Source organism: Symphodus melops, assembly GCF_947650265.1.
Source record: "Symphodus melops genome assembly, chromosome: 18".
Classification (NCBI taxonomy): Eukaryota; Metazoa; Chordata; class Actinopteri; order Labriformes; family Labridae; genus Symphodus; species Symphodus melops.
In genome coordinates, this window is record NC_136708.1 from 8,471,387 (window position 1) to 8,493,856 (window position 22,470).

Genomic DNA, 22,470 nt, shown 5'->3' on the forward strand with positions numbered 1-22,470 from the left:
CAGGTGCCATGGACATGCATGTTGGTGTGTATTCACTGTGATTGGACGGACTGCTTTGTGGTCTGATGTGAACATGGAGTTGTAAAAAAAAAAAAATTAGAAACTCTTTTATTTATACACCAGAGGGCTCCTACACATGTAAAGGGTAAAAGACTCCAAACACTCAAAAAACCTTTATTAGAACTGTGTGCAATAGAACGTGTATTGTTGAATGTAATGAAACACATTTGCTGGAATAATGAAGACGATACAGTTCAATGGAATACTTCAGAAATAGCCTAGTGGTTGGTGAGTGCGCCCCCCAGGCTGTGGTCCTTCACGCAGGCGACCCCGGGTTTAGGTTCGACCTCTGGCTCTGACTCTATCCGCGATCCTATCGCCAAATAAAAAGGCATTAAGCAACACATAAAAAAGGACGCAGACTTTCTTATTGTTACATTGTTTAGCGTTTATTATTTATACTTCAGTTTTTTTCTCCTGACACATATCCTTAAACGTCTTAATCAACAGAACCACATAATCAAACCTAATCGTATAGGAATAAAACTCTTACAGTGAAAATTTGACAGTTTCACTACTCAGTCAAACTTGATGTCTGAAATATTGACATAGTTGTACATCTTGACGGTTTGAATGCAGAACTATTTCTCAGAATGGAATATATTCACAGAGTCTGGCATCCATGCAGATTACCAGTCCAGTCCTGACTGCAGGTTTCATCATCAACCAGAGGATGATGTCTTCATGCTGACGATAGCGTGCTGTTCTGGACCGCTAACCTGAGGGCTCCTGCTGAAGACGCACGCTGTGCAGGGAAAATGCCCGCATGTACGCTTTGACCGTTGTGGTTGTGAGACTACGTATTGCTCATAAGGAAGTATGACAGACTATAACACCCTCAAAAAAATCACCACAGATAGATGTAGAAAACAACAGGCAAGTCAAATGCCAAAGTGTATGCCATTGACAGGTCAAGAGGTCAAGCACCAGCACTGCCTAAACTGCCTTGTTAGACTTTTCTTGTCTGAGAAAGGTGACACTCTTTTACAAGCTATTTGAAAGTTTTTTGCAGAATAAATCAAAGTCTCAGGTTCACAGAAGCCTAAAAAGGTGATTAGGTCAAATGGATGTTGACTGAAATTGAAGCTAAATTGATCAAAAGGATTAAGAATAAGAAGACATACTGTGGGAGTACAAGGGAGTACTTCACTTCAGAGTGTGATGTACGCCATCAACCCGATGGACAATACACCATTAATCTTGTGGTTTTTTCCTGTGGTTGGAAGTGATGTTCAGCGTCACTTTCATGAATGTTTGTTTAGTATTAATCAAGAGCAAGAGGCCAGTAAGATAATATGTCCATCAAATCAATCTGCTTTTCTGACTCTGCCTGATAAATCGTTGATCTGCATTTCACTGTAAACTCTTCCTCTTCAGACACTAACAATTGTGTGTTGTTCAGAGAAACTATCTGCCAAGGCTTGCCAAAAACCACCAGCTTTTCAAAGTCTTATTTTAATCAAAGGTTGTTTTCATCCTTGCTTGGAATCAACTTCCTTCGTGAGGAAATGCTGAGCATTTAGATGGCAACCAGCAAAGACAGGAAAGTGATAAGAAGTGCAGGGTGTCCTAACAAGGTCTTTAACTGCTGTAGGTGTCGACCTTGGCTAGTGTAGAAAAAAGCCCCAGCTGCTGATGCGATACCCTGGCAACAGCTGCCTCAGGCTTCACTCTCACTGGAGGGGGGTTTAGGGGTCTCTGTGCTCTGCCATGTCTTCACTGGGATGACATCTGCTCCAGCCAGACTCCCCGCGTATTTCCCTGAGTGTCAAAGTGTTTGCGTGCCTTTAATGGTGAGTAAGAAGCAGAAGGCCAGAAAGATCTGTGTCGTTATGGTGGACCAGTAGGACAGATGCCAAATGTTTTCCCACAGCTCCTCCTTTAGCTACCCTTCAGCTTGCTTCCGTAATTTATAAAAAAAAAAAAGAGAGAGAAAAAAAAAAAGGCAGCACTGGTTAGCGTTATGAAACATTCACCCTGAGCCTTTCTGGTCGTTTGGCTGTAATCTAGTTTACCTCCAGGTTGCTCCATTATGTTTCTCAAAATCCATAATCTTTCAAATGAAGTAAAAGGCTTTCAAGACTTCTTTCGTTTTGTTTTGCCTGTTTCTGTTCCTGTTCCTGTTTTATTTAATTTTTTTTTACACGTATTCCCAGGCAAGATGCATTAGGAGTTTTACCACCTGCTGTATTTGTTTTAGCGTGTGCTTTGTAAGTACCTTGGAGAAAGTGATTCATCTATCGGAGAGAAAAAGACGACAGAGCCGTTGAGGGTGATGCCATTATTACCGTTCATCAAAAAGGCTGTTAGAATCAGAAACACGCTGCTCCCTTTGAGAGGCATCAGTCGAGCAGACGCTGTCATTATGCACCGTACCGACGCTAAAGAGGAGGCAGACATTGTGGGAGTACACGGGTGTCACTCAGGCAGAAGCGTACAGTCAGACACGCTGCCCACTGATTGATAGTTGAGCGCTAAAGAGAGCTCGCGACGCTGATGCACGCCCAGGGACATCGAATGTCGGTGACGGGCGGTGGTCTGAACAAAGCGCCGCCGTCCATCAATCTGTGTCACGTTGCCTTTGATCTGGAGTTTAGACACGTTGCATCATCCAGTCCTCTCAAGTCCATCCATGCAGAGACCCCAGGACTCAGTGATTCATGGGAGATCAGTGGCAAACTGTGCAGAGAGGGAGGGTTGACCTTGCCTTTGGAGAAATAAATTCTCATGATGCATACCTTAATGTGAATCACCTCTTTTTGCTCACTTAAACATGGTTAATATTCAGAAAAGGATTCAATTTGCTCTCCGCTGAAGAAGAGGTGAATCCTTTAAAAAGGTTCCTCAGGCTGGAGTGAGTGTGCTTGCAATGGGCATCATCCTGTTTTGACTGGACTTAACAGTGTGCCTGTGGAATAAATGCCATAATCCCCTTTACCATGAGGGGGAGCTCAAAGGCAAACCGTTCCTGCAGGACGAAGGAAGGACCAACAGACTGGTGACAGAGAGGGGCCTCTATTTTCCTCTGTAATCAGTCCAGTGGATGAATAACATCTCAATCCAGAGAATCTTTTCCAAGACTTACTCAGTCTCACTCTGAAGGAGAACGGGCCAGCCAGTGGAAGCTGCATGACTGCCGTTGTGTCTTCATTTCCAGTCCACTCTCAGAATGCTTTTTGATGTAGGAAGGAACGTGAAAAAACAGAGTCTTTAAATTCAGACCAGCCAGACCAAAGAGTTTGCCTGAAAAAACCAATCAACAATCCAATCCTTTTTCCAAATGAGACACACGGGTTGAAAGGGCGCAGACGATTCTTAAAAGTAATCAATGCCCGGATCACAGAGGATCACCAGTGGAACAAGATGTGATGAGTCAGTTAAAGATATCGACCCTGTGATTGATTCCCTGATTGAGTCATGGTGAGTCTTCCTTGGGCATCAGGCATGACTGAGCTTTGATTAGCAGATGATTCACCTGCCGCTGGACCCCAAAGCATCGACTCGTTGGCTCCATGGTTTAAGGACGCGCTAAAAGCAAATCAGCAGCTTTTAGACTGTTTTGAGCGCTCTCACCTTAATACGGTTGGTTTTAACATATTTTTAATAAAGTCTAAGGGTTCTTATGAGGACGCTTGGATTTAATGGAAGGAATACCCTATATTAAGTTGACTTGTCTTTGGAGAGCAGGTTAACAGGGCCTGTGCTCCACGACAACCACTCGTTTTACTTAAAACACATTTGACTGCTGAATAGTTACTTACTTTAACTTTACTGCTTTCCACTTGTTGTACTTAAGGAAGGAATCTAAATGCTTCTCCACTAAGGGATGTTTATGACCCCAACTTGTTGTGTATTATTGTCCATGAAATGGCTTTTCTTTCGTTCGTCTCTTCATTCTCTCGATTCACTGCTCACACACCATCCCTTCGTTTTGCTGCAGCAGCGATTACCGACTCCGTCCTGTGACAATGACTCTCTCTCCATCTCTCCCTCCGCATACGTCCGTCTCAATCCTTCTCTTTCATTGTCTGTTTACCTCTCTCCGTCGCCCATGCAGCATCACTCTTTTCTCCTCTGGCAAGCAGCTATTCTGTCTTCTCTGCCTCGCTCTCACTCATCCTCTCGACTGGCAATAACAGCTTATCTTTTCTCTTGTCCCTCCTCCCCTATATCTTGCAGGGTACATCGGATCCTCAGTGCGTCGTCTGGGACTATGGCAACCTGTAAGTTATTCTAAATGATTCTGACACTCGTCTGTGTGTGTGTGTGTGTGTGTGTGTGTACAGTGCAGCAATCCTTGCATAGCTGCCACTGTGTGTGTCTTGATGTTTATCTCATGTGTGCTCGTGCCCAGTCAAATTCATTTTATTAATGAAGCGCAAACAGTCTAATGAAGTTTCCCGTGTTAGTGTTAATTAAATTACTCAATGAGAACAAACAGCGTTCTCTCTGTGGTGTGAAGAATTTAAAAGGATCATCACTCAGAATGCCTTTGAGGAGCAAGTTGTCCTCTTGGATCAGTCCTCTAAAACCTTCATTGGAGGTTTCATTGTCACGAACACCAGCAGATGTTTCACTTTACGTTCCTGAATCTCTCAGCGGACATTTCCAGTTTTGTCCAACCAGTGACTTGAACCCTCACTGTCGACCCAATCGGTTTCTTTTCACTCATCATCTAAGTAGGCCACTGTCTCTTTGACATTGTTTTGTCACCATCCAGTGAACTACATAAGTGAGCTACATAATGTAAACCAGCACAATTGATCATCCTGTTTAAACCATTAACCCACATAGTGATTAGCTTTTGGTCAATAACAAATGCTAACTTATTCACAGCCATTTTACCAGCATGTGGTTCCAGGTCACACTTTCATACTCCCCAGCCGTGGTATCCACATGACCTATATGTTTACTGACTTTGGATGGCCCAGTTCCTCTTCCGAAGCCAGCTTCACTAAACAGATGCAACTCTTACACCTAAAAGCACACATTACTTTGTTATACTAAAGGAAAGCTCACAGTTGTGATTTTGAAAGTCAACACATTGTGTCACTTAAATGAAGCAATCTTTAGACAGAAGCAGAAGCAAAGCAACAGCCTTTCAGTTTCCTGAATATTGCCAGAGGAAAGTTCTCATGGAAGTTTTTTTCTTCTTGAGGGTGGCGGGGGGTGTGAGTGATGGTTAAAAAAAAACATTGATTTGTATTGTTCACAACATGTATGGAAACTCCAAACAAAAGAAACATTCTTTAAGGTTATGTCCCAAGTCCTATTCAGACAACAACGGACTGAACAGGACAGCATGTGTGACAAGAAGAGGCCAAACAGTTTGCTGGCTTTCAAAACCATTCTACCCTATCACCTGATGTCACTGGCCAATCAGAGAGGAGCTCTGGAAAACGAGCCACTTTGACCTGGAGGTAATTACATCCAGCCTCACGGTAACAAAAATAACTTGTCAAATTGACTCTCTTAAGAGGCACAATGAAAAGTATAGAAAGTCAACAACAACAAATAAAGTTTTTTGACAGCTTACTTAACGGCACAATTTAAACATTTACCACACTTTACAGAGAGATTTTTATTTATCTAAAAAAAAAAACAATTTTAACAGACAACTCTGATAGTCAAATATTGGACAAAGGAAGTGGCTTCTCATAAGACTTGACATTTCCATGTGGCCATGAGAATAAACCTCTATGTCTATGCTGACACCCAGATGACTCATTTCTCCCCAGGAGACGACATTATTTCATGCAGCGCTCCAGGAGTACTCTCTAGTGACCAAAGCAAGTGAATAAGACATTGTAACTTATCAAACTAACCCTCTTCATCAAGGTAGGAGCGGAACAAAGCTCGGCAAAGTCAATTAACTAGCCGGAAGATTACAGCTGCAAACAAATTAAATTTGCAGACACTGCGAGGGCAGAGAGCCAAACAGAATATAAAGTGGCAAGATGGCAGTGATGTCTATCTACAAAACCTACTCAAACTGGGGAGAATGCACAGAAACATCCAAATGTGTTTACTGGGGGATTAGGTGATCTGTTTGTACACAAACACACACACACACACACACACACATACACACACACACGCACACACACACACAAAAAGCAAAAAACACTGACTTCCACTCTGCATGGGACCTAGGTTATCGTGAGCTTCACTAAAACTGCAACTACAGAGTCTTCTTTTAATATCATACGTATTTACCAACCCCAGCGGCAAAGCTGCAAGTTCCAGTTAAAATAACGGAGGCTGTCTTCACCAGCCAGAAGCATCATGGAGTGGAAAAGAAAAACACATCTAGCTTTTGATGCTCAGTTAAGCTCAAGGACATGCTACTTATGATCTCAGTGGGTTGTTTACACTTTGAGACTTGACCTCTTCTGTGTAAACAGCCTCAAGTTATTACAACATCATATTTGGTTGCACAGAGGCTGTTAGGAGGAAGTGTCAGCTTGCTAACACCCAGCCAACTGCTGTGCTTCAATTACAATAAGCCAGGAATTAGAAGCAAACACCAGTGTGGATACATTGTCCATACAAGGTGTACATTTAGTTTATATGCGCAATATACAAGGGCAGGAAAGGACACTTCTGAATGGAGGCACAATAAACATGCATCCATACACACTGGCTGAACAGGGTTTTTTTTGTATGTCAGTCCCCTGTTTGCAGATCTTTGATTTGAGCTGGGCTGCTGGTGTTCAGTTGATACGGCCAGAGAACATGCTGTACAAAGCAGCCATTTGTTTGCTGGAGGATATCACCTCTCTCAACCTGGCTGTCTCTCTGACTGAGCTTTGAGGGTTGAGCAGGAGGCAGGCAAGAGGTGGAGAATGTATAGATAGCAAAGGCAGAAGGAAAGGCAATACATGGCAGCAGACAAGCAGGAGGAAGAAGTTCAGCTCAGATATGGAGGGGGAAAAAAACAAACTGCAAATCTATGACCTGTTTATGGAAATATGGAGGCTCTATATTTAGAGCGCACAGATGCAGCAACATTCAGACAAAGATGATGCACTGTAATTGCTATAATGCGCACATGTGCCGTGTACATTTACATGAAGATTAGGGATCACACAGAGGCTCAGATCTCTGACGCTTTACGTCTGTGCACATGCTTTATTTTTCGGCGATAGAAATCTGCAAGCGATTCCAGTGCAAGCTCTCTCCCATTTGCGCTCTCCCTCAGCTGGCTAAGTTGGCCAACAGTTTGTGGCACTCACAGTTCATCTCAGTATTTATGTGCGAGTGTTTATTTATTTATTTTGCCCCTAACAGGCCCATATGTCGGCGCCATCTGCCCACCCAAATCGCCGTGCTTGCCATCCCTCCCTGTCTTTTCCCCGTGCGCCCGTCTCCTCAACCTACTCTGGTTCATTTCCACCCTGCCGGCTCGAGTAAATACTGTTCTGATACACTCTTGTCAAAGTTTCACTATATTCAAAATTGGATGAAAATGAGGAGATGTGGCGGGAAAATGTTTATTTGCTTTTTTAACAGAAAAAAGGAAATGGCCATGTTTTGTACATCAATAATCTGGATTTAATCCCACTTTTTAGTTGTTGTTTTTTGTGTTGCCTCATACTAGCTCTCTCTCCCTTTCATGGAAAGTAACCATGATTGGTGTTCATGGTTGCTGACCTTGCCTCTGGCATTTCCATTATTTGACCCTCACTCTGCCTCAGCATGGGAAATCTGTTCTGAGCCCCTGCTGACATGCACACGCCCACTGTATAGTAGACCACTTATTTTATGTCTGGTGCGTTACTGAGGCTCTGCTAAAGTGTACGAGTGACAATCCCAGATGTGCTACACTGGTTTTATAGCTGCTGAAGAAACTGCTTGTACCTATGCAATATTCACTCTAATATGTAAGCCTTTTAGGTATCATTTCTGAGATGCAGAGAAGAAACATACAGATGTGCAAATGCATCATTGGCGTGCAACTGAGCAGTCTCATTTTAGAGGGGCTTAACAACCTGACCCAGTAGTTAAAGATAGATGTAATATACACTCTAGATGGATGCATGGCAGTAAGCTTGCAGAGGGGTTGAGGGTCACTTAATCCTGTTTCTAATCCCCCAGTGGTCCTCAGTCTGATCGGAGATCAGTGGTAAAAGACCCAGGCGCCCAAACCCTGCTTCACCACCCTCTTCTACCCATCACTGCAGCAGAGTAATAATGGCCTGGTTTGCAGAGAAAGTCACTCTAACATCCTCAATCTGACACGGTAGATTGAGGCTTGCTTTGGGCTCAGACTGATCTGGCACAGCTATCAGCTCTGGCGCTGGCAGGTCTCAACCTTATATGAAGTGAAAAGTCAAAAGGCACATTCTGCATGCTGCCAAAAAAAACGAGCTGGACACAAATGTGGCCAGAATGTAATCACGTTTATTTCACAACAAGGCACAGTGGCAAACCTGACCTCAGTCAACTGTACTTCATTCTCATATTGGCTGTGCTACATGCTATCTATTGCATTCCTATGAAACAAACAAGAAGGCTGATGAATGGCAACAATAGAATGCTATTAAAACGTTTTAAAGCTTAACATTCAAACTATCAAATCTTCTTTCCTCTCTCAGGGTACTGCAGTCATTTAGAAATAGAACTTGTGAAAGTCAGACTGGACTGGAATAGAAGGAAGCAGATATCACCCTTAAAATAATACCTAGTCATTTCACTGGCACACTACATTACCCAAAATGCATCTTGTCCACCAACAACTTTAAAATGTACATGTTGCTAGTAGCAGCTTATGTATCATTCAGCGGCTACCAAAGGTAGGCTAACAAGGTCAGATAATTGAAATGCTAGCTTGGTTTGCATTAAAGTCAGCGCCCCCTGTGGTAGTTAGAAACCAAGAAATGATAATCTAAGCTTTCTTATCGTGGTATCTTTTTCTTAAGAATCTTTTCAGTTAAAAATATCTTCAAAGAGTCATTTTTGCAGTGTGATATTATTCTTAGCAGATTTTCCCAGCAATAAACGGAAATATTTAGATGTAGTCAGTATTTGTGAAAAACTGTCTCTTTTGCTTCTGTAGCTCATTAGCAGCTGTTAGTATTCATTCCAGTTTACTATATCACCAACCAAACACTACTCTCAGGAGTTTTAAGAAACATTTATAGTGAAAAGTAATTTGCCTTTCTCTGAAGTTGCACATGATAAACCTCAAGATACATAAATATTTATAATACATAAAATTATAGGAAGCACAACACTCACACGTTTTTGGTACAGTCCCTTAACATGACATCAGGCACCTGAGGTATTTCTCAAAACCTTGTGCTCCTCATGCCTTTGTACATTACAATCTACAGTTGGAATGTATGTCCTTCACTGTCACTCCTTAAACAGACAACTTGGAAGTGTTTTCTCTGCACTGAGATACATCCGGTCTGTACATGATGCACGCTGACGCTCAGAGACTGAACGCTTCAGTGTATACTTCAGCTCCCATCAATCCTGAACAAAATAAGTCGGTATAAACAAATAGAAAGTGGATGGATAGTTCAATGTTCATGCGTCACAAACATTGTTATCCCTTCGGACAAAGCATCCGTCCTTGAACAAGACTCCACATGTTTACGTCCATTTAAGATAAAGCTGAGCACACTGCAGAATGCAGCAGAGGATTCAGTGCCCATCATAGCTACTTTGTACAATATCGGACCTATTCTTATTTTACAAGGCAGCTTCTGACCTATAGTATAACCTCTATCATAGAAGAAGACAGCTCTCTGTTAGCTTTTCTGTGACCCCGTCTACAATATAGAGTTATTGTATTAATGTACCACTGTTGTGATTGTATTTGTCTTTCTCTCCATTATCACAACCTAATACTTGCATAGCATCCGACACACTAACACACTAAACAGTGTAGCCACCAGGAGGAGGAGGATGTGGGGGGGAGAAAGGGGGGTGGAGGGCAGATAGGGCTTTGCTCCACTTTTCCATCTGACAGAGCAGAAGGGATCAAGACTGTGTCAGACAGCGAGTCAGAGCGGCAAGAGGGAGTCGGCCGGCAGGGCTTATGTGGGCTCTTTGCCTCCACCGGGCGTCACGGACGTGGACGGGCTCATTTCCCCCACAGCTATCACAACAGTCCTTAGAGAGCGTTTTTAACACCGCAGCATGGATTCTTGCCCAGGTTTTTGTTGAAGAAGAGCGACTTTAGGGTACACTGGATAGCTTTTAGCAGGTTAAACATGTTTGGATGAGTCTGAACTTTAGATTTCATTTCTTTCTGGACTTTCTGGATAATCGCTGCTGACACCCGAGAAAAGTTCTCCTCTCTGCTTGATCTGCTTGATCTAGGGTTTTTTTTCCCCCGCCTCTTCTTCATGCATTTTCCTTATTGATCGCATCAACATGTGACCAGTGAAAGTGTAATGGAAAAAATTGTATCTCGTCGTACAGTCAGGGATAGCCTTTAGATGAGGTTTTCCTCTGGGAGAGATGGTGTTAGCATTTGCAGTGATTAGTATTTGAAGTCTCTGCTGGAATACATAACCTCCTCACCGCTCCACTGCTGCACACTTTGGAAGCAAATAGGTAAGTCAAATATACACTCCCCCCAAAATCTGTCCTATAGTTTAGTGGCTTTTGTTTCATGACTGTTTTTTCACAACGAGTCCACCTTTAAGGGACCTTACATGTGCAGTTCACACAAGTACAGTTGCTGTTACTTATCTTGTTTATGTGCACATGATCCTCTTTACTCTGGTCCTGCTGGAAGTAGGTTGGCAGGGCACTGTGTTAGCGCTTTACGGGACTCTCTATGAGTTTTCTGCTAGGCCTTTGAGGTCTTTAAGTCAAATGCAAGATGGTCATATAATGTCTAAACTGTCAGCTTGCAAAAGCACAATGAAAAAACAGTGCTTTTTTTAAGAATCAGAATTATTGACTGATTTTCTGCACGAGAGCGCAAACTTCAGAGCCATGTTAACCCAGAGTGCAAACAGTCAGAGCGAGAGGCTGTTGCTGTAGCCGAACCCTGTACTGCATCTCAGCTTTTCCCATCAGCACACAAGCTTGCACGAGCAGGAAGAAAGATAATCTCGGGGAAAAGAAGCTTATAAATTAGCCTGTGGCCACGCCAGAGAGCAGATTGGAGCAGCGCGGGTCAATGACAAAAGCGTCCTGCTCACACGAGAGTCTTGGAAGAAGTTGGAAGTGACAACCTCACATGACAGGCTCCACAAGAAAGACAAGTAGGATTAAGCAAAGGACAGTCGCCTTGTCTTCATCACGGACCTACTCCACATTCCATTTGTATTTAAGTGAGCCAGAAATCAAATATGTAGAGGAGGAATGATGGGCTTATAAAACGAGTGTGCACCATCCTATACAGTTACAGCACCACAGCCAACATTAAAAACATCAGCTGCACAATCTTGCACATCACCCTAACAGCCTACTTAAGATAATCTCAGAGCATGTTCTTGTGCTTCTAAAACCCATCTTTACATCATCAGTCTGCGGAAGAAATCTAAGCTTCAACTTAAAATCTGGGTCAAATAGATTTACGCACACATACACTGAGATATATATGTGCGCTGGACAGTCCCTCATAAAAGGCGCGATGATAGGTTGAGTAAAAGAGGTGATTTGTGTCATTTAAAGATTCACTTCAGTGGTTTCGAGCTGTATAAAGAGGAAAAGGCCAATGTGAGGCGCCTCTGGTGAATGTGTACTCTGGCTCCCTGGTGATCAGGGATGTAATGTGGACTGGAATAGGTTCCATCAGCGCAAGTAGATATTCTCTACAGCACACATTTCCCACATGTCATTCAGTGGTCTACACATCATAGGACTAAACTCCTGGCTCTCTAAACGGAGGCTTTTAAATTGGATCGGTTCACACAGACACATGGCTGAAAAACAACACCCTCCTGCAATTGATTGTGTTCTTAAAGTATGACGATTCTGGAAAAATAAGACATTCACAAATAGCTGTTTTAGAGGATGAACAGATGTTACACTTATCAGTCTAAGTCAGACTCAGTTCAACTTACAACAGATTGGCATGGTCTTAGGTTGCTTTCGCTCCACCAACGTCATAATATGCACTTATCACATCTTTCCTAAGTCTCAGACAATGTGATGTTCTCACAGCAAAGACACTGTGGGGCAAGTATTTAGAAACACTCTTTGAGATATGTAAAATAATTTAAATTAAATTAAATCATCAAAGCAAATAATACAAATGCAAAAAATACATACACTAATACAAAAAAAATCCCCTATCTGTGTATGAGTCTATCTTAATAGATCTACTGTGTAGTCATGAGAACCCAGCAGCAGCAGCAGCTATAGTACCTTGTCTTACCATACAAGGAGACAATGAAAACTGCTGCTTATTGGCTACGATGCGAAAAATTCCATGCTGATTAACCTGCTTATTTTCAAGGCAGTATGATGTCAATTGACCTTTTTTTTTTTTTTTTTTTTTACTTAATACAACATTGTTACTTTTCAGACATAAAAAAATGGAGTTCAACAAGTTTACATGACTTCCATATGCTTGATTTTGTCAGGCTTGTATTATAGCTGGCAAGTCTGCCAGAAACAATCTACATCTGAACAGCTAAGTGTACGTGTGTTCATAAATACATTTACAGTAAGAAAGGAAAACTCACCAAATCCCAGAGATATGAAATATTGCACACACCATCAAGCTTCATAAGGCAAACTGTGCAAACTCCCTGCCCTTTGGCGGAGATACTGAACCGCGGAAAAATAATGCTTAATTTATTTCACATAACCCATGTTGCTCTTGTTGCCAGAGTGTGATTGTTGCTGACCTATCGCGGCCAGTTCTAACCTTTAGGTGTTTGTCCAATTGCCTCCAGTCAAGGGCGTCTTCTGTTCATGATCCTCAAAATCCCGCTCAACTGCTGCTAACCCCCTCTGTACCAGCCCTCTCACTCACTCACTCATGTATAGACTGTGTATCCCCTGTATGTATGAGACTATAAACTGTACTCCTCCATGCAAAGACATCTAAACATCCGCTTATACAGTATCCGCTGCACTTCTCAATTTCTTCACAGCATCCTGCGCTGAATATTAAACCAACCTCTTCTTTACACTTTACGGCAATTTGAGATGAAAGTCTTCTCTGTGCAATGAGGATGCAACTTCTTCTTGTTTTCATGCTTTTGATTCCCATCTACGTGTGAAATTCTTTTGCCATCCCTCAATGCTTTAATCATCGCTTTGCATTTTTCCTTTCGGCCTTATTCCTTGTGCATTTTTTCGGTTGTTTCCTCTGCATAGTTGCATTGCAGTGTGTGCACTTCTGATCACTGATGACACAAAGGCAAATCATTACAACAGCCTGATGACTAGAATGAGGACTATAGAGCACACAATTTTACTACTTTGATTTTTACTGCTGTCATCTGGTTAATCAGTTTTGACAGTGTATGCCAGCAGCTAAAATTAGCCAATAACGTTAATCCTCATTACATAGATGCCATGGTTATGTAGGACGGTATTATCCCATGGAAAACTGGTTGAAATGTTTAGAAATGACCAGAAGATAAACGTGCCCACATACAGTGCTCTAGCTGCTGTGCAATAAAAACCTAATTTGCATCTCTAACACTATCCTCTTTGTTCCTTCATGACGTTATGTCATTTTGCCTGCTGAGGATAAAAGGTTACTTTTAGAGAGAGACATTGGCAACACATCACTTGTCAGGCAGATGGAGGGGTTTTGCTTTTTCCCCTGACTTTACCAGCCGCATCAAATCTCCACATCAAGCTCTTCAGTTTTAAGGATTCAAAGAATGTTTAACCTTTTTTTTGTTTCTTAACAGGGTGCAATTGGCTTTCATAGTGCTGCCCTTTCAGTCAAGGGTTGGTGCCAATTTATTCTCACTGGACATAAAAGGTCAATTTATGCTGTTTAGGAGGTATTTTCCTATGTAACGTAACAGCTGCAACATCATTATAATACCAATCAGGAAAAAAACTATAAAGCATTAGAATATGTTGCTTGGTCCATGTTTAACACGATGTACTTTGTTAAACTATTGTGTGGCTGTAGGAATGGCAGTTTTAGTTGATGGGTTCGACATTTCAGCACTCTAACAGAAGTCTGTAACTGTTGCTTTAACACTTTGGTTAATTGAGCACCCTCCAGAGCAGGGTTTCTTAACCATGGGGCCGCGGCCCTTCAAAGGGCCGCGAGTGCCACCTGCAGGGCCGCGAGGGGATAATATGTTTGCATCTGTGGGCCGTAAGGGCCGTGATCGTTGGCCTGCAATATACTCTCCGACCACCAGAGGCAGTATCATCAGTTAGAAGTAGGCCTACATCACGAGAAGGAGAAGAATATTTAGATTAACGTCTATGGAGAAGTCTCAACTCTGCTAGGTGACTACCCTGAGGCCCCGTTTACACAGAGACGCTATGACAGAAATGCATCGAAACGACCGCACTCCGGATTCGAAGTACAGACCGTCTACACGGCAGTCTTGCCTGAGTGAAAACGATGTAGTTGTCACGCCCGGCCAGTAGTGGGCAGTGGAACTTTACAACGCGACACTCACCAGTACAACCACTTCCTCCACAACATCCTCCTCAGCGGCTAGCTCTCCCAAGTCTTACCTAAATGCTGCGTATGGTCTCCCTGTGCTCGGGTAAAGGTTGAACTATTTGCCGCAAGTATTCGTTGCTCTTTCGGCGGCGACATACACAATGTATCATATCAAGGTTCTGTTTTAAAAGACGATACAACGCCAATAGCTGCTGAAGCACATAGCCGCCGCCATTGTTGTTTGTTCTCGACTACTGCGCATGTCCAAATGTTTCGTCTTACTGTCACAGCGTCTCCGTGTAAACGGGGCCTGAATCTGAATGGAAACGTAATGGAGAGGTTCTTAAAACAAAAAAATAATGACGGCAACGGGGGCAGCGCTACACAAAACAGAATGCTCTTTTTAATTTCACCAAATCTACCTAACTTGAGCACCTAATTTTATTGCTTTTGTTGCTAAGTTTATATTGTGTTACTTATTTGACAAACATGCACTAAAACATGGTTTTATATGAGCAAAATTAATTAAATGATCTTAACTTGTGCAAGGTTTAATGCATAGTTAGCCAATGTATAGGTTGATATATTGATTAAAAAACATACAAATGAAGAACAGTATTCATTATTACAACACAGTGACACAAATAGCTATTAAATAAAAATGACCGCAAAAGTTAAATCAGAACCATTCACTCGATTGGGCCCCAGACTACCTTGCCCTGAAAATGTTGGGCCCCAAGGTCAAAAAGGTTAAGAAACCCTGCTCCAGAGGATACACATAACAGACTTTTAAGAGTCCTTGATTTTTTGTGTACTGCAAAGCATGTCAAAGTTGTCACTTCTGCAGTGAAATACACAAACACCTTCAAAAAAGATCAACTAAAGTTTCTGTACAGACGTTCTTGGTCAAGATGGTATATCCCAATGATGCAAGTGATTACATGACTTCTACTACAAGGCCACTATGGAGCTGTTTGTAATCATGTCTCGCATTTTGATCCCTATAAATGGATTGGATATTTACGATTCCATACCATGGAATTCCATACTATAATTTCATGTCACACAACATATAGTACAGTGCAATGCACCATACAGAGTAGGGTTTACCCCCTTTGGATAATGAGTCTTGAACTCCAGTGAGTTCACATGTATCTGCCCCTAGAGATGAATCAATGAATCAATAATTGGAAACTATAGAAACAAAAATAAAACCCCCCACAGATAAACAGAGAAGCATATAACCATGTAAACCACGAACAAAATACATCATAAATAAGAAAAAAAACAACTACGAAAAAATAACACTATGATGCTATTGACACTTGAAGTAGCAAACAGGCTGCATTCAGATAATGGGTTGGATACAAATGACCAAGCTGAAAGTCAAATTGCCAGTATGAGCATGTTTGACTGCTGACAATGCTCGAACAAAGTTTGCCTCTAGCCTTACAGCACAGCCATCATTGCTGGACACTTTCAGTTCTGAGTAAATTTAAAAGTGCAGAGCTTTTGGTTTGTCTCAATTTGGCCGAAACCCCTGTGAACAAATGAGTACATCTAATCTCCTTGATAATCTTGACCTATATATTATCAAGAAGAAGAAGAATATATCATCATTTTGGTATATTCCAAAATTCAAACGATGGAAACCTTTCAGTAAAACATGTTTTGGCAATTGTCTCGTATGACACATACCCGGTGGTAGTTGTTAATGGCTTTAAAATAATTATATAGAAAGAGTTAATCTTCTCGTTTACGGTATGGTTTTGCTTCAGTAGTTTATGTCGAGGCATCCGTGTTCATTTCAGTATGTTTCATAACCAGCTAAAAACTCCTCTTTGATGGATGTGATTTTGGCCGAGGTAGGATGGATATAACTGTGCAATCTCGATGTGCACTCAGGGATTACTACCTGTCAAAATGACGCCAAATAAAACATCCATTAAATACAACTTTAGACGTATCAAAGCCAAGACCAAACAACAGATGTAACGATTATCACAATGCTAGCAAACTGGAGGGCGTGGAGTATATTTACACATCTTAACACTTGTTTGGAGTCTGCCAGGTTGATATCTTTGCAGTATATGTTTGAGATCCATAGCCTGAAAACTGACTATGCTGATATGTACATCTGTTTGTACATCTGGTACCTGTTTTCCGTGATAAGAGTAGTCGGCAGCAGCAGCCGCAGCAGCAGCAGCAGCGATGGGACCATTCAAATGCAAAAGTAAAACAACAGTTATGTATCCAACTGATAATCTAATGCCTATATTTGAGCCCAGCGGGGTCCAGAGCAGCAGTGTGTCTTTGTTGCAGTAGAGTAAGAAGGAAAAATGTGATCCAACTTTATGGGCTAAATAGAAACAAACAAAAGTCCAACCAAATCAAATCCAGCTAAACTCGATGCCGGGGTCAGCGGTAAATGAAGCTTGAAATTCAGCAGCAGAAAAACAAAGAGGTCACAGATAATGTGCGTTTGTGTGTTGCTGCTATCTTCAGCTTGTTATCAACCCCCTGTTGTGAGCTGTCAGACAGTTTCTCATTACCCAAACTTCCTGTTTGCAGCCAGACTGGCATCTCCTCAATGTGTCCATGTCGTTGCGTGTGCGTTCTCTACATGTCTATTTGTGGCGGTTAAAGGCTGGCATGCATGTTCTCACAGGTTCATCCACTGTATACTCGAAGTCAGACACATGCAACATTTCCTCTGTTACCGGCACATTCAGTGCAATCATTAATGCATGTGTTGTGGCAGCCCATATGGCTTTGTTTTAACTTGTGTTAATGGAGCCATTTGTAAATCCCTTACTTGACTTCTCCTGGGAGCTCCCATGTTTCCTATTCATGTATGTGTGTGACATCGACAGAATCACGGCAGGCTCAGTGGATTCTATATGCACGTTTATTTTATTTTTTTTAACATGTAAATGTAACCTAAAAAGTCAGCAGGAAATACCTTAAAGTTTCATTTGCTCATGAAAGGTAAGAGAAGTACACATATTCTGTCAGTTAGTCTATTTGTGTTTATCTCTCACGCACACACACATAAACACACAATCCTGTGCGCAGTGTTGCTACCTGTCAAGCTGTCTTTCACTGCTGTGACTCGTCTTCCGATCCTCGGTCTTTGAAGTGTCTCTGCGCAGTTGATCGTCATCAGGGAATTGTACTCCCATCTCATTACTGACATTAGGAATTGAATGGCGTGTTTGTTTGCACTTCCTCATGTTCACATATAGTTTTTAATCTAAATGTTGATTCTCTCTTGTCACATATTGTCACATTCACATTGTTTGAGTGGCCTGTCAGAGCAGAGTATATTTAGTCTTGAGTGACATATTTTAGTGCGTAATGTTATCCGTGGGTGGTTTGTGTGTTCTTTAACCGTACGTTTGCTTTAATTGATTGACAGCAGAAGAATCAACATCGCAGCTTTTTTTCCCCCTGAAGTCAAGAAGCAGAAAAACATTATTTTTATGGTGTAGTATGCCTTATGTAGTCCATGATTTTTGATTTACAGACATGCTTAGCTTGCAAGATTTTAGGTTTCTGTCCTAATTTGTGTCAAGTGATAACAAAAGAAAAAAGTTTGAACTGCATCACATCACATTAACATAGGATATGTCCTGTGTGACTAATTTCTACTATTTGAGGCTTATAAGCACACAATTCATGTAAATTCAGCCACCAGGGGACTCTCAATCAAACATCAAGAATCATGAGAGTGACTCTTTCTGCAACGCCACCCTCACCCCAGATGAAAACGAACAGCGAGTTGACCTTAGTGAGGCTAATCGGAGGGAAAAACAGACCGGAGGAAGAGGATATGTTCACAGACAATGTATCCAAGTGTAATTTACCGTTTTTATCACCATCGATAAACATGGCATCTGTTTTGGCTGTAGTCAGAAAAGACACAGGGCTGTACAATTTTAAATTAAAAGGATTTCTCTGGCTTTGGTATCCGTTTGATAAAACATCAATCTGTTCTATTTTATAGCAGTTTTTGTAAGTGGACATTTTGTGTCTTTAATCATACAAGAGCGTAGTACATTTTAAAATTGACGCTACACAAAAACTACAAATGCATCAAAGTCAATATTGGGATAACCTTGGACATATCAAAGACTGATTTTTTTTAAAAATCCCCCAGCCACCATTATGCAGTGTTATATGGCAAATAAACTAATTTTGTGTGTTTTCCATTAAAAAAAAAACGATGAAAAAAAAAACATTAGCATTATATAATCAAACTGGTATTTCAAGGGTTCACATCATAAAATTGATTGAATGTCTGGTAGTTTTGAGCAGGGGCGGAGTTGTTTCAGAGTTTTGCGGAAAAAAGTAGAAAACAAATATTTGTCGTAATTTTATAGCAGTTTTTGTAAATAGATATTGTTGTCAACTAATGACTCTATAGACATGAATTTAAAGTGATGCCTGAAGGTTAAGCAGAAAAACTGGCTCTCCTCACAGCTTTCTGAAAACAACGCATCAAGCAGTCTGCTGCTCTCACAGACATTAAATACCATGTTACTTGTCCTCTTGGGCCAATCAGAGAAGAGCTTCAATCAGTGACAGATTGACTCCGGCCCTGGAGTGAATGAGACTCAAGCTGCAGAATGATTCAAGAAAAATACCCAACTTCCCTTCTGAAGTCCAAACATATCAAAGAAATATATAGCAGGAACATTTAGTTAAATTTAAAGAGGAACAAAGAACAGTTTAATTCATTGATTAGTTTGAGTTATTTTAAGGACTTTTAGTCAGATAAACTACAAACACTCATGAGTGAGTGAGAAGACAATACACCTTCCTCAAAAAAATCTAATTTTTTACGTTGGAGACGCTTTGCTCCATCACATCCTGCAAACAAAAATAAGCATGACTGTCAGCTTGTCAGCCACTCCTGCCCTGTTGCTTTTCCGTCCGACCTCGGCAGAATAAATCTAAGAAAATCCACCGTCTGTCTCAGGATGTTGTCATAGAACAATTCCGGAGGAAACACCCCCACCCCCACAATGTCCAAAAGTAAGACAAGCCCGCCTGCTGTAAACGTTGCTCTCATACACCGCCTGTCAAAGCCCATATATGTCCATGCATCGATTGATTTGAGTGCAAAACTCAAGCAAATCTTTCCAGAGAGCAGTTTGTAAGCTGTCAGGTCCAGCTTACATTAAGGGTGCGCTAGTAGCTTGAGAGGAGGTCATTACTTTCTCTTCGCTTTCGCGGTCAAAGAGCAGAGCATACTGAGCTCTCTACACAATCATTACATGTCACCCGTTCTGATTAGAAACAAGACCTTTAAATAGCAAAGAACAAAATGTAAACAATGATTATTTAGATTCAGTTGGAAAACATCCACAAACGTAACTTCAAATTGGGAGAGACTGAATTAAGAGTTACGCCATTTCTTTAGCAGTTTAGAAAAAAATATGAAACGTCTAGCAAGAGGATTGATGTGAGAGGTTGTGGCAGAATCTGTTTCCATCGTTAGTTCAAGAGTAAAAGCTCAAAATCAGATGATGACCAGAGCATGGAGGACGGAGGGAGTGGTCGAGAGGGAGTTGAGAGAAGAAAATTGAGTGAATGTGTTGGAGAATATAACCAGCCTTCCTGCTCGAACTTAAACTTTCAGCTCCATTTGTCATACCTTCCTTTGGTCTCTATCTTCCAGAGTATATCAGTTTGTAGTTATTGAAGGTATACAGTAGATGCACCTAAGCTTGAACCCAGAGGCCTTACAGTGAAGTTGACTAAACCAAGACAAATGTAATACAAATCACATTTTTCAACTGCTTATAAATGGATTTCATAAAAAAAGAAGCCGTTTCCTAATGACCTTCATACTCCAACTTTGCAATTAGTATTCATAAGTAAAGTTTGAAAAGCATTTGTAGGTGTTATTTATGAGGAGTTTTTGCAAAAAAAAAAAAAAATCTGTTTCATCACGACGCTGTGGGTGTGTGGGTTTATTTTCCAGATTTGACCAAACATCCCACAAATGTCCTCAGATTCAAATTCAAGAATTACATAATCCTAATTGGTACACGGCAGCATGTGGCATTGCCTTTTTTAAGAACAGCCACTCGAAACAACAAGCAAAGAAACAACGTGCACTCATGTCGGATCACAGAGCTAAGTTTCTTGATGCCTTTTTTTTTTTTTTTTTCCCCATCACTCAGGAAGTTGACCTTCATGACCAAATCAGAGCTTTTCTGCAGCTGAATCTATCAGCCGCCCCGTGACGTCTCCACCTGTCTCTGGTGGCTAGCGTAGAAGGATGTCCCGGGTTAAATGTAAGGTTAATGTGTAGTGTGAGCTGCTGGAGTAATTAGTTCATTTAGAATCATATTGATCGACCTCTTCACTCAACCTCCTATTTAATGCATTTAGTGGGACGTGGAAGAACGGGGGTGGAATAAAAGGGAAGAAGAAAGATGGAGAACAATAAAACACAAGGCTCTATTGTATAGGATCCTTGGCACTCTGTTCCTCCTTAGTTACTCGTTGCATGTCAGAGCAATTGACCATTTAGTGCTGAATAATCCCCATCCAGCGTTTAAGCCGCATCGGTCTTTGTTTAGTGTTAGCTGAGGCTCCAAGACTGTTCTTCCAGGAAAAGGGAGATGGAATAACAGGAAGAAAAGATGTGAATGAGAGTCTTTGAAGGTGCTAAGTACGAACTCAGGACAAGAGAGGTGACATTGGCAGCAGAATAAATGAGCCTGTCAGCATGCGGGAGTGGTGATCTCTGCATCTCAAGCCTGCGGAGTGGAGTGGATCTGCTGTGCTTTAAAGTGAAGAATGCACAGCATTCAACAATACCTTACTTGTATTTTTTTTTTTTTTTTTTTTTTATTCAAGTAAGTGTCTAATAAAAGTTCAAGGCACATGCTTGGAAATTGTTTGTACTTTTATTCTGTAATTGAAGAATGCCATGTTCTCGAACATTACCTTGAGACCCATAAAAGGGCATGAGACTGCAGAGCAATGTGCACACAGAATTGAAAAGAGAAGTGAAGAAGAGCGGAATGCAAGAATGGAAGGTGTTGAATGGTGGAACTGGAACAATAAACAGGCTGATTTATTTTACGAGGGAAGGACGTCACCAGATGAAGTGAAATAAAATATTACGCTTTCAAATAAAGAAATGGTGGGATTTGAAAGTACACATATTTGTCTGAAAAGCTGTAAAACAAAATAAAGTTTGTTGTGAATTAGTGATCTCTTTTCAACATGTTTAAGATTACAACCACTCTTTGAGTGGAGATTTAACTTTAGCTATGCCGTTTAGAACAAACATTGGCACCGTTTACACAGAGACGCTGTGACAGTAAAACGAAACAGTTGAGTATCGGATTGGCCTTTCGTTCACACGGCGTCGGTGTTTCACGGGGGTGAAAACACAAGCTTTTGAATTCGACCTCCAGAGTGGAACGAAACTGATACGGGGGGGCGTATCGCAGCCATGTGAACGAAACAGAGCGAACTCTCTGGCTGCGATGACCTCACCACACCTCCCCCCATACGTTTGGACATGCGCAGTTGTCAAGAACAAACATAAACAACAATGGCGGCGGATTCGCTTGTACTATGTACTTCAGCAGCTATTCGCGTTGTATAAACAGAACCTTGATATGATACATCGTGTATGTCGCCGCCGAAAGAGCATCGAACACTTGCGACAAATTGTTCAACCTTTACCCAAGCACAGGGCGACCATACGCAGCGTTTGGGTAAGACTTGAGAGAACTAGCCGCTAAAGAGGATGTTGTGGAGGAAGTGGTTGTACTGGTGAGTGTCGCGTTGTAAAGTGAAACTACAGCGTTTTCACTCAG

General features: G+C 41.5%; 1 protein-coding gene across 11 annotated transcripts in view; it reads left to right on the top strand.

Moving 5' to 3' along the window:
• Nucleotides 1-22,470, top strand: part of adgrb2 (adhesion G protein-coupled receptor B2) — a 227,220-nt gene that overhangs the window by 142,792 nt on the left and 61,958 nt on the right. For all 11 annotated transcript variants that reach the window (XM_079368683.1, XM_079368685.1, XM_079368684.1 and 8 more), the window contains one exon: nucleotides 4,240-4,283. In XM_079368683.1, the coding sequence (XP_079224809.1) occupies nucleotides 4,240-4,283 (44 nt within the window). The remainder of the gene's footprint in view (nucleotides 1-4,239; nucleotides 4,284-22,470) is intronic.